Source organism: Melospiza melodia, chromosome 1 (assembly GCF_035770615.1).
Source record: "Melospiza melodia melodia isolate bMelMel2 chromosome 1, bMelMel2.pri, whole genome shotgun sequence".
NCBI classification, from domain to species: domain Eukaryota; kingdom Metazoa; phylum Chordata; class Aves; order Passeriformes; family Passerellidae; genus Melospiza; species Melospiza melodia.
The window spans coordinates 47,011,295-47,024,304 of NC_086194.1; the positions used below are offsets into that span (position 1 = coordinate 47,011,295).

General features: G+C 41.4%; 1 protein-coding gene across 2 annotated transcripts in view; it reads left to right on the plus strand.

Moving 5' to 3' along the window:
• Positions 1–13,010, plus strand: part of BMPER (BMP binding endothelial regulator) — a 145,601-nt gene that overhangs the window by 30,734 nt on the left and 101,857 nt on the right. For both annotated transcript variants that reach the window (XM_063156862.1, XM_063156867.1), the window contains 3 exons: positions 3,789–3,871; positions 5,363–5,453; positions 6,613–6,695. In XM_063156862.1, coding sequence (XP_063012932.1) covers positions 3,789–3,871; positions 5,363–5,453; positions 6,613–6,695 — 257 coding nt within the window. The remainder of the gene's footprint in view (positions 1–3,788; positions 3,872–5,362; positions 5,454–6,612; positions 6,696–13,010) is intronic.

Here is a 13,010-nt window from a genome sequence, read left to right on the forward strand (position 1 = left end):
GTGGTTTGGTTAGATTCAGATAAGCAACTTTGGGCTTGCATGTTTATCCAGGACTTATCTGAACTATTTGGATTGAAGGAGGCAATGGCAACAAAACCTACAACTAACTGAAAGTTAATATTTTACATTAATAAAACACCAGCTATTTTTAAAGAAAGGAGCAGGAAAGACTGAAAAATTAGGACACGCTCCTTGACTGATATGAATCATTTCAGCATTTTTAAAATTGATGTAGACCACTAATATTTAACTTCCTTCCATATTTGGAATCCTAAAGATTTTCCTTATGGAGTATATGAGTCAGGATCAAATTTACTTATTAATGTCAAATCTTTTGCATACTCCTTAGAGTGTTCTCAGGCTTTTTGGGTTCCCTTTTTGAAAACTTCCTCTGTAACCCTTTTAAAATTTTCTTTTAAGTAGATATTCAGGCAGAAGTAAGTAGATAGCATTTAAGTGATAGTCCTAAGCTCTGATCTTGATTTATTACTTTCTCTTGCTCTTCCTTTGAATGGTGGATGGAGAAAGTAAGTTAATGTACTGATATTTCCAAAGGGCTTTTGGGGAAAAAAAAAAAAAAAGCTTTAAAAGATTTTTAAGAACTTCAAGGATCTTCCCGCATACTCTGTTACGGAAACTAACATCAGGGACTTCTGAAAACAAAATATTCAGTGACTTCTAGTTTCTAGGCCAAATCTGGTGGACCTTTAACCATGGATGAGCCAGAACACCTTGACTGAGCTGGCACATAGAATGCAGCAGGTTTCACTCAGATGAATTTAGTTGAGGCCCAGAAATATCCATGCTATGAGTAAAGGGACTAGGAAAGTCCAGCTGTATGTTTGCAGGTGTCAGCTGAGGGATTTGTACATTGAGAGTGAGGTTCAGAAAAACTAGCTGGTATGTGGGCTTTGTTTCTTTTTCCTTTTGAAGAGTGAGTAGTGGGTGTAGCTCTGGGGCGTCCAAAGGGCAGAGTGTCAGGGCACACCTGTGGCCAGAGACAGGTTAAAGTGTCACCCTGAGATTGTCAAACACTCCTTTCTTACCCTTTTCAGTTTTGCTTGACTTTCAACGTTCCCCCATCTCTTCCCAAGGATGCTTTTTACACTGGCTAACTCTTCCCTTTCTTCATGCTGCTCCTTCTGCCGAGCATCTGCTGAAATCCAGCTCCCGCCACGCCTCACACTGGTGCTGGATGGGAGCTGCTCTGTCCCCCTCATTCAACCTGCTGGCCCACACCAAAGAGAGCAGTCTTAGTCCCTCCAGTGCTTCTGCAGTCTTTTCCATTCTGGTTCCTATTTTTAAACTCCCCTTTGGGGCCTGCAGACTCTCCTTACCGTGGTTGCTCCTGGTGTGCTGTGCCTTTGCTGCTTTCCACAGGGACAATGCTGCAGGACAGAGGGTTTTGCAGCACAGTTTGGAAATGCCCTTCAAGCAAGAGCAGTGCTGACTACATGAGGGCACCACCTTCATGCTTTGTCAACCAGACTAATCCTTGAGCTGAAAATTTCACTTTAATATGCACATCTGTACATGCAGATTGGCCTAGGGTCATTAGCTTTCTTTTAGAAGCAACATTTTACATTAAAGAACATAATTGCTGAGCAAATATGTAAGGTATTTTTGCAGTTGCTATTTTCCAACCTAGCCCTTGATTCATGATTCTGGTAAAATATACACACAAATATTTAACAACACAGCTCATTCCATGTTGAGTGTTCTGCACACTTGTAAACTGTTTCTCAGACTGGCACCAGCTTGACCTGGGCTTCAGCAGCTTGGGGATGTTAAGCACATTGAATAGGCTCTGCAGTCATCAGGGTTTTCAGTGAGCAGTAAGTGAGACTCTGCTGCAAGATTAATTCAGTGGTTTTCAGAATGGAATTTCAAAATGCATAAGGGTAGTATAGGGCTGTACACTCTTCTTTTGATGTGCTGTCCTGCATGTATGAGAGCTCAAAGAACTGTATTTAATGCACTGAGAATCTGAATATTTCTTTATTATTCAAAATAATTTAATAGGGGCTTTTCTACTTATGACTATGAGACTCAGATGTATACTTTGTGCCTTTCAATGTTTGTCAAAGATGAAATTATCAGAGCCAACTTTGAGACTATTAATCATCCCTTTCCAAAATATACCTCTCTCAGCTTAGGTAAGTGAAATGGCCACAGCATCTAAAATTTTCTCCTGTGTTGCTCTGTATTTATCCTGGAAAAAGAATTTGATTACTGCAAATAATGAAGTACAAGTCTTCTATTGTTTAGGAACTGAAATGGAGGCAGTTAACACATTTTCAAATTATCTTTATATATCATGATTCCTTTAAATTTTGTGTTGAATTCAAAATTATTTTAAAGAGATTTTAAGGTCCTGAGTACCTCAGAGCTGTGACTCTTGATCTTTTTTTTACAGTAGGCTCAAAGATTTACTGGTGTAGGACTGATAAATTGCCTTTATTTTCAGAAGGACATAAAACTTATTCCAAAGCAGGACAGTGCACCCTACACAGCAGAGAAAGACTTAGAGTAGTTGCTGAGGTAGGGTGTGGAAACAGAACAGTGCCCTGGGCATTGTTTGACTGGTTGTAGTTCTGTGGTTCTGCAGCTCCATGTACACGTCTGTGTTTCAAAGTCTTTGGCAAGACTCCTGTTGGTTTCATGGGCTCTTTGAACCAGCTAATTTTGAATAAAATATACTAGGAAAAAAACCCCAAAAGCAATAAATGGAAAATGGGCATTTTTCCCACAGAAAATGGGGTATGTGTTATTTGCAAAATTTTTCTCAGAACCACTCTAGGTCTCCAAAGAACTATTTTTTAGTTGAAAATATTTTGCATTAATAAACTAACTCTTTTTAAACAAATATTATATTTCTACTTTATAAGTATTTTCTGGTCTTGCTTCTCTGGTGAGGTATTTTATTATTTTCTTTGTGTTCTTTTTTGGTTTTCTTTTTTGCAAAATACCAGAAAACGGCAAAAGAGAAAACCAAAAAGGAAGAGAAACTAGTAGAAACATATAATCAAAAAAGTGAAAATTAATGTTTGTTTTGGTGTTTGCTTTTTTCCAAATGGCTCCATGAAAATTCATTTTGCACAAAACAAACGCGGGTCGATCCAGTGCATGAGCAAACAAACTTGTTTTCTGTTAGCAAAGTTGTCATATAGCACAAAAAGATGAATAAAGCCAAACTCCATGAGGGTCCAAAATGTCTCCCCTTGAGATTCACCCCACACACCTGAGAACTTGATGGCTTTCAGTTTGTGTGGATGGTGATCCCTCCTGTCATGAATATGAAAAGGCATTAAGGAGAGGCAGCTGTGCCAGTGTCAGCTCATCCCTGCTGAGCTGTGCTTGCTGAAGGGCTCTCCCAAGGGCTTTGGTTAATGGATGAAGATAGCATGGCCCAGCTACATGATGAATGCTTCCAGCTCTTCTTTCACCCTCTTTCCTCCCTCTCCCCGTTCCAGTGCTTGAGTAACCGTGTAGCTCCTGAATGGACTGCAGAGTAAGCACCGGCATCCATTTTTAAGTGAATTGTCACTGATTTTGGTTTCTCTTGACCAGTCAGAGTTAGTAAGGAGTTTGGCCAGTTGGGCATCAGCAGCAGGATGATCCTCCCAGGACATGATCCTTCTCTTTCATCCCAGCTCCCAGCTCTGCCTCTTCTGTCAGCCCAGGGGAGAGGGTGGTTGGCATTTAGGATGCCACCCTGTGATCCTCAGCAGCAGCCTCCCACAAGATTTTGTTCAGCTGAACTGATGGGCTTCTCTCTCATCCTCTAGATTGCAGTTTTGAAGGAAATACGTACAACAGTTCCATGAAATGGCACCTCCCCAGCAATCCCTGTGTTACATACCAGTGCCAGGTAAGGATGTTATAAAAATTGTGCTAATTGAGTTATAGGCTTTTCCCAGGAAATCCTGAGCCTTCATTTATCCAACCTAAATAATCTGAAATATTTTATGCTCAAAGCACAATATGGACTTTGCATTTAAAGTAATTTAAATCCACTTAGATGCAGCCAGCTATAACCAAATATTCAGAAGTATGGGTTTTAAATGACTTGAGCACCCCAATATCCAAACTTTGCTGAAGGAGAGGTACACAGCCATGCCATTTCCTGCTGTCTTGACTTTGAATTAAGTCCTCTTTTCTTCAGCATTCGAAGCCCTTTTGTGAGATACAAATTATTTTAGTAATTGGACACTTCTGTGTGCATGTGTCCATGAGTTTTACCTTTCTTTAAGAAAAACCCACAACCAAATCTTTTTTCCTGGGCTCCTGAACTGTTAACACAGTGCTATTTTTGGTAGCTTGACTATCTGCAACCATAACATTTTCAAGATTGTTGCTTGTCAGGCTCAAACCAAGTAATTATGTAGGCAATTTTAGCTTATGTCTGTAAATAGGTCTGCCATTTTTGCTGACAATTTGATCTGGTTTTAACAGTAACATTCAGGCAGCTACTAAGAATGGCAAAGAAGAGATTTGTGAGTATGAAGAGCTTCTACTAAGAGGAGATGAGAGTTTCAAGGCTTTTTTCTCTTTTTCTCTAAAACTTCTGCTCTATGAAACAAACTCATTTTTGAAAATAAGTACACTGAGATGACTGAAGCTGGACCAGTAGTCTGTATTCTTGCACCTAATGAAAAGAAACTCACTACATCAATTTAGATATGTTGCATGAAATGGTAACTTCTTTATTGCCTGTTTCAGTGTCTAAATGCAAAACTGGGTGATTCTGTTTACCCGAGATCCACACATTTAAAAAACAATTTGGCCTTGCCTCAGACAGCTGTAAGTAAAAAAAAAGGTAGCAGCTTTTATGCATAGATCCTCACACCCAGGTTTGTTCAGGACTCTTGACTTCTCGAATAAGTACAGGAAATGTTAATTTACTAATACTTATCAGACAAAATATCAAAGATAAGCGTCTCCCCTCTACAGAACAAGATGCTTTTATCTGCTTACCAAGTCCATTTTCCTCCAATAGGAGAGGGAGGAGAATGCCTTGTGTCTGGCCTGTTTTCACCAGAGCTGCATGGCAGATTACTGAGGTTAAGGATTCCTGATAAAGCAGGATTCCTTTCCCTAAGAGGGTGCTTGGTTTTTTTACTTGATGCATTTTAAGGCAAATCCCATGTCTGGAGTCAGGGAGACTGAAGTGGGTCTTTTGAGTGTGGATTAACCTGAATCCTGATACCAGGCAGCAGGTACAGAAAGAAAAGAAGTTTTGAAAGCCAGTGCTTTGCAGCATGTGCTGGGCTTTAATTCTACTGAATAGAATTGTGAATTTTTGCTTGTTAAAGCAACCACAATGCTAACAATAAATGTGCCGAATCTGCTTCTATTTCAGGAAGGAGTGATAGTAGAATCAGAAGTACAGTGTGTTGTTCACTGCAAAAACCCTTCCAAACTCAGGGGAATGTGTTGTCCTGTGTGTCCAGGTGAGATTTTCTGGTTAATATGCTATTCTACATGTGCAACTGTATTTCTAATGATACTAATCATCATCTGGGAGGCTGGCTCTAATCTGTTATACTCAACAACTTACTAAAATGTGGGCTGGTGACTCACAGTGAACAATATGACACAAGATTTATTTAATATGTTTTAGTAGAGGACATGCAGACCAGGGGATGCCAGGGCAATATCCTGTGCTAATATTCACAGGTGTGTTTATGTCATTTTTTAGAGGGTCTGTAAGGTGGGTTTGCATAACCAATCATCATGATTTTGTGAGGAAGGGAAGGATAAGAGTAATCATAAAAAGGGAGATTAACTTATGAAGGGGAGCGAGAATGGGTTGCCTCTGTGAAGCACAGTGGCAAATTGCCATATTTTTTTAGGTTAATTTGATTTTATCAGAGATTTTGAAGGTAAGCATTGCTCCAGTTGTGATATAATGGATTTATTATATTTTGATTAGTTATAATAATATCTGCTAATATTTAGTATAAACTCAGGGGGTAAGAATGAATTATTAAAAAGCAAACAGCCAAAAAACCTGTTTTAAAGGCAATTCTTATGGGAGACTTGCCTCAACTTCATTTTTGCATATTTATGTGCTGTAGAAGGATGTTTGCTTTCCCCCTCTCCCCCCACAAAGGACGTTTAGGGTTTCTCAAGGATTTGTTTAGGATTTGTTTTCTTCTGAAGTGATCCTCTCTCTCCACCTACCTGAAAGGAGGTTGTAGCATGGTGGGGATTGGTTTCTTCTCCCAGGCAACCAGTCACAGGAAAAGGGGACACAGTCTCAAGATATGCCAGGGGAGGTTCAGTCTCCCCTGATGATACCAGGAGGAATTTCAGCATGGAAAAGGTTTTTAACCTTGTAATGGGCTGTCCAGGGTGTTGGAGTCACTATCCTTGAAGGTGCTCAAGAAATTACTGGATGTGGCACTTAGTGCCATGGTCTACTTGACTAGATGGAGTCAAAGGTTGGACTTGATATTTTGGGAGTCTTTTCCAACTGAAACGATGCCATGGTTCTGTATGGGAGATGATGGTACAATTTACTTTCCATGTTGTTGTACAGTGGGGAGTGTAAGGGGGAAAACTCAGCATTCTACCTTGAGCCAAACTTATTCAAATGCTGTTTTCCAGGTTGTGTATTTGAAGGGAGACTTTACAATGAAGGAGAAGAATTTAGGCCTGAAGGAAATAAATGTACCAAGTGCTCTTGCATTGTAAGTATTTGCCTTTTGGCATTGTATCTCCCTGTACGAACTTCAAAAGGCACATTATTATTGCCATAACAAAACAAAAAATATAAGGAATCCAACACTATTATGCTTTCTTCTCTTGGAATTCAGGTCTCTGTTGAAGAATTTATGGCATTAATACATTGTATCACTCACAATTTGAGTTTATAATCTTTTCCACCGTATGCAGGTGGAGCAGGTTATTTGGAAGAGAGCTGATCTGTTGAGTTAGTGGTGCCTTTTTTGTGATAGGATCATGCAGGAGGAGACAGAAATCTTTTTGGCCTTCATCTGTTGATCAGCATTTATTAGATGCTTCCTTAAGCCAAACCTTTCCAAGGATTCCTTTCAACTATATGCAACAAGGGCCTTTGCTCTGAATTACTGAGTGAAAGAATGAGGGTTGCCTCCTGTGGCTGTCCCAGGTGGATTTTTGGCTTGATACTTGATGAAAAGGTCATATCCTGGATTTTATTCTTGACTAGCAGCAATATAGAGAGGAAGTAAAAATTGTGTCCTTTGAGTAATGAGTGCAGGCTTCTTTTTCACTTCCATTAAGTTAAAATATAATGCTGTTTGAGTTGGGGCAGATAGCTTTGGCTTCCTTTCTGTAATCTGTGAGATGAGTAAAACACAAAGTTCAAATCGCTGCTTTTGTTGCAATTTGTGGGCCTGTTATCAGCAGAATATGTAAGGCTTTACATTTCAGTAGCATGCCAAGAAATTAGTCAGTACCAGATACAGTTCTCCTGCATCATTAAAATCAAAAAAGGAGGAGAGAATTAATGTAACTTTACCCATTTTAAATGATTTTTAATGATACACACTGATTTAATGAAGCTGCTGCAGAGTACTTGAACTGTTCTGTGGGGAAAAAAACCCTGATAATCTGCAAAATTAATTTACACTGTTCCTGCGGAGATCAGGGTGCTAAGGTAATTTTTATAAAAAGTTTTAATCCTGTAATAATGAAAACATGCCATCACACATGTCACAGTGATGTATGCCCTGGGCTCCTGCTCTGCTGAATGCCTTCAGTCCCAGGCCGAGAACTCCCTCTGTACTTGGTGGATCCCTTTCTCACTTCAGCTTCAGCTGTAAAGCAGTAGCTTTACTCTTGCTTTCCTTAGTTATGTTCCTCAGGGTAAGGCAGGTCTGAATAGTTGAGAAGTCAATGGAGACATGCTTGAGTCTTTTTGTGTTCTGCTTTGCTCTTTCATAAGTACTGTACAGACACTGCCTATTGCCCAGTTATTGGTGTACCAACATCTCATTGGTCAACTTTCCTTTGTTCTCTGACTATCAAAAGCTTCTATGTGAAGAGCATTGGAGGGAGGTACCTTTGCACTGGAGAGCAGTGTAAAGAAATAAAAGAATAAAGGGTCACACCTGAAGATCTGACCTTGAGAGTTACCAGTCTCATCTGTGTTAGAGAAGGGAATGCATCAACTATGGAGAGTAAGAAGTTTAAAACCACTTAACTATCCCTTCCAAGAAAGACACCATGATTGTTTTGGATGTTAATGGCATCTGTTTAAAATGTCGAGCTCTCAGTCTGAATCTTTCTGACAGCTAAAGATCATCAATGTGTAAGCCACACCAGACCTTCCTTCCGTCTTTCTGCAGAGTCTTTTTTAACCTCTTGTCAGTCTCCCCCAGAACTGGAAACTCTGCTAATTCCTATGTGATTTAAATTTGAAGTAAATAAAGGGGGCACCTTCAGGGCTGTGATAGCAGTTTGTTGCCTGCTTTGCATCCCTTTTGGGAATGGGTCCTCAGTGAATCTCTTATCTAAGCAGTTGGTGGATGGATGTCCTATTTGAAGATACCTATCTATTCATGCAAAGTGATGGAAACAGGCTTGTGTGTGATGTGCTGTAATTTGTGCAGGCTTTAACAGATGGATGGAAGCTCTTCAACCCAAGTTAGATTTTTTTTCTGGGATTTCAGTCTTTTGTGGAAACTTGGCATAGGAAGTAGCATAAACTGTTGCTAAGGTATTTTGCAGATATTATACCTTATACATGGTATCCAGATACTCTCACTTCAGGGTGAATTCTGCATTTTCTTGGGAGCAAGCTCTTCAAATGTTAGAGGATTCTGGAGTCCACAGGCCATCACTGTCCCAGGGGTAGCTCAAACTTGGGACTGCAGATGCCGCTGAACAGGAAGAAAGTAAAGAGGGATGGCTGTGGTTTGTTCTTCTGCAGAGATGTAGGGTTGATCTGCTAAGGCTGACCTCACCAAATGTATTAAAATGAGGAATTACTTAGATAGAGTATTTTTACTGTTGCAAAATTATGTACTCAGAAGTAAGTACACATCTTCAGATCAGGACTGTGGGAACACATTTTTGGACAGCACTTTGGTAGGTCAGGTTTGTGGTATTATCAGATCCAAATGGTGCTGACTAGAAACTACTGAGCTCCCAAAGAATGAGAAATGGCTGTTGTTTGTTTATTTGTCTTTAACACATTGTTTGTGTAAATAAGGACATAACTGCGATCTTGGGAGCTGGGAGTCCCCATCTGGGTGAAGCAGGCTGGCCATTTGCAGGGCTTCCTATGTGTTCCATGGCCCTGGCGGCCAGAGAGAGCAATGGCACGGCTGCACCTGGGCAATCCGCTCAGTCCTTGCCTGCTGGGTGCTCAACTCATTATCATGGTTCCTGTTTAACATCACTTGTGGTCCTAGCTATTGTCTCCTGAAAACCAGACCTAACCCACCAAGCTCATCTCATGGAGGTCAGCAAAACCAGCCATTAACTAATAACTTTTGGGCTGTTACCGAGCCAGGCGGTGCTCGCGGCGGCGAGGCGGAGATGAAAGGCCCTGTATTCCATTACCACTCTCCTAAGTGAGCTGCTCCTTGGGGCCACTAAGATTTCTTGCTGAAAATGAGAATGTATCACCTCTCACTCAATGCATATTGCCTGTCAGGAGTGAACGAGCTGGCTTTTAATGACTCAGTTTCCCTGGGGAGAGGCATTTGTGTAGGAAAGGTGGACGGGATAATAGGGATCTCCTCGCACCCCGGCTGAAACCCAGCTGTCTCACTATAATTCATCTGTCTGGCCTGTTCCTGCTTTTCGTGATAGGCCAGTGGCCTGTTCTAGAGAAACCCTGGCTGTTTTCCCTACCATAAGCACCTACTTAAATGAAGGACTGGCTTCTTTAATCAAGTGTTATTTCTCAGATACTACTTTTATGAGGTTGAGAGTGTGTTTCTGCTTGCACAGTAAGAGCACTTGGCTTACATGTTTCCTTTCCTACAGCCTGCATTAAAATAGTCAGACTATGATTATCGTAAATGTTTTCATTTTCTCCTTTGATGTAGCACGTTTGAGAAAAAAAAAAAATAGCGGAGGGGGAAGGAGACAGGGCCAGGGAGGGAGGAGAGGAGTTTTGGCAGGAAAGTGACCTTGCGTGAGAGCGGTAACCATGGAGAAGCTTATCTTTAGGTGGTAGTATCCAAACTCATAAGTAGCCCCTTTTGACTCCTTTGAGCGCTGTTGCCCAGACCGTGGGCGCTGCGTGTTGCGGCATGCGAGGCATGCGGCCGTGCGAGGCACCGGGAGCGCAGCCCACGCCGGCCGCGCTCCGCACCCTGCCGGGACAAGGGGAGCGGACCTGCTTGGGAAATGGAGGCTGGGTTATGGCCTGGGAGTGGGAAAAGTTGTGCTGTCTGTCTATCCTGCAGAGAGACGTGTCCGAGGGATGACCATCAGCAGGGTGGTTATGTGTGCTGGGTCCCCAGACAGCATTGTTTCACAAAAGCAGTGCTGTCCTCCTAGCTGCTCTTCCAAAATGGTTTGGAAGGAATAAAACCCAAATAGCTGGAAGCATAGCACAGGGATTGGAGGCTCTTGGAGAGCTGAGTCAAAAACAAGCCTCTGCTCAATCTCCTTTGCATCATTTTGGGCTTTTAGACTGCTGCTCAGAGGGGTTCAAGATGTGCCCAGCTACTGGTCTGCAGGTGCACTGTGGGTGTGTGTGCGTAGGAAATGTCTTGTCACTTATATTCCTGCATGCTAGGATACAAATACTGAATAATAAACATTCTGCACAAAGAAAAGGAAATCACAGCGGCAAAATCTGTTTCTAAATCAATGAGTAACAGACGTTTCAGCTGTGATAAGTAATGAGAAACTACATATGTGACTGTTTTGGATGCTGAGGGTGGAATTAATCTTGTCTAGCTGCAGCTATTCAGAAGTAATATGTCTGATCTGAACTACTTATCTGGGCTCCTCTTCAGTTAATTCAGCGAGAGAGAGAGAGAGGTGGGAGAGATTACTCTCTGCAGATGCTTATCTTCCTCCACTAACTGGAGGGGGAGCCTACCCAGCTCCTGGCCCCAGAGATGGCTGAAGATAGCCAAGACCGATCCTGCCCCTGCAGTCAGCCGGGTGATTAAGCACCCTGATACTGCTTTAAAGGCTTGGCTTTAGCTGGTATTGGGAGCTGCTGGAAAACATTCCCACCACAAAAGACAGTGGGGGAGGTACGCCAGCCTACTGGGAAGCTCAGGGGAACGCGGAATTAAATGTATCCTCAGTGAAGGCTGAGGATAATTCAAATTCAAATTTCCATCCTTAGTGCAGTGCCAAATGCTGATCTCCCCAAATTTCCACGTACTTCAGCTGCTTTGATTCAGCTCCAAACTGCAGCAGACCCTGTCTGCCCTTACTCTGGGGCTAAGGAACAGAGACAAGGAGTTGTAGTGAGGGGTGGAAAAGCAAAGAGTTGGTCTTTTGGTAGGAGCAGTGTTCACATCTTCAAAGTTAGTGGCATAAGTAAAGGGGTTGGTTTATGGGTGGATTCAAATGGAGATGCAAAAGGGAGTGCTCAGAAATGGGATGTGGAGGGTTGGTCACTGTGTCTCTCTGGGAGTACCCCATAATTTTGTTTGCAGGCTTTTTGCAAGGCTAGAGAGTTTGGCTTTCCCAGTAGCCTAATAAAAAAACAGTCCTGCAGGTAGGTGGAGTGTGGTTGTGAAGGTGAGTGTGGAAGACCAAGGACCTGGTATGTGCTGAACTTCAGCGAGAAAAGTAATGCAGCATGGAGACATAGGCATTCTCCTGTTGTTTATATTTCATTTATCTGATTTTCTTCAGGCTTTAAAAGGTATACCTGCTTTCATGGGGATTGTACACTACCTGGGCCATGTCTAAAATATTAAATTCCTTAAATTTTGGAAATACCAGTGTTTCAAATAAAATTTGGACATTTAAAAAGAAAAGATTAAAACCAGTGTGTTTTTTCTTTTATCAACATGCATAGCCATTTAAAATATTTTTTTTCTGATTTCTCTCAAAAAGCACACCTCTGAGGAAAAGTTAAAAATTATTTTAATAGGAGTCAAGAAGAAAAGTTAAAAATAAATACTAAAAATATTAACAATTTTTCTGAAATAGAAGTAGACTGTGGCATAGCAGTACAAGTGGGCATGACTCAGTGTAAATAATTTTTATTCATAAGCACTTAGGATCTTAGAATTTCAGAAACATTTTTCTGTGTCAAAGTCTCATTTCCTCCCTCTGGGGATACTTGACTTTCATCGTATGTCTCTCCTACCTGCAGAGCTTCCTAGCTCACCTACTCAGAGTGCGTTCCCAGCTCAGGCTGCAGAAGCCCTTCATCATAACTTTAATTTTGGTGGGGATCAAATGAGTCTTTCTATGCAGTGAGAGACTGTGCCCTGTTTGGATGCATTCTGAAGGGAACAGAGGTATTGAGCAGCTCCCTGAAGGTCTAGAATACTCTTTAAGGATCATGGACTCAGAACACACAACCTCTTTCTCATAACCCTTTCTTCCTTGAAGCCTTTTTCCTTGTCTCTCCTACTTTCAGAGTTCAGTTCAAATTTGCCTTCCATGCTTCAGCATGGTCCCTGTTCTTCTGGCTATGCAGTCAGAGGAGTCTGCCTCAGCTGTTCTTCCTTGTCCATCGTTTCATATAGGTAGCACTACCCAGTTACTATTTCTGAGATGACATGAATGAGCAGCAGTAAAACATGAGTGCCTGTTGTGCTTTATACTCTAAGGATCTGTATTCTGTCCCTGAGAGGAAAAAAAAAATGTGGAAAAAGAAATGTGAAGAAAGATGGAAGCATGATTTAGGAGATTTCTGTGGGGAATTTTTCCTGTTAGAAAACGAGGGTAGAAATGCTGAGGAATTGGAGGAAAGTGCTCTAACTTAATAATGCTCTTGTTTATACAGAGACTGTCTTTCCAGTTTTATGATCAAAGATGGTATTGTGATAGTGAATTAATTAAGTGACACTAGATGCCATGAAAGA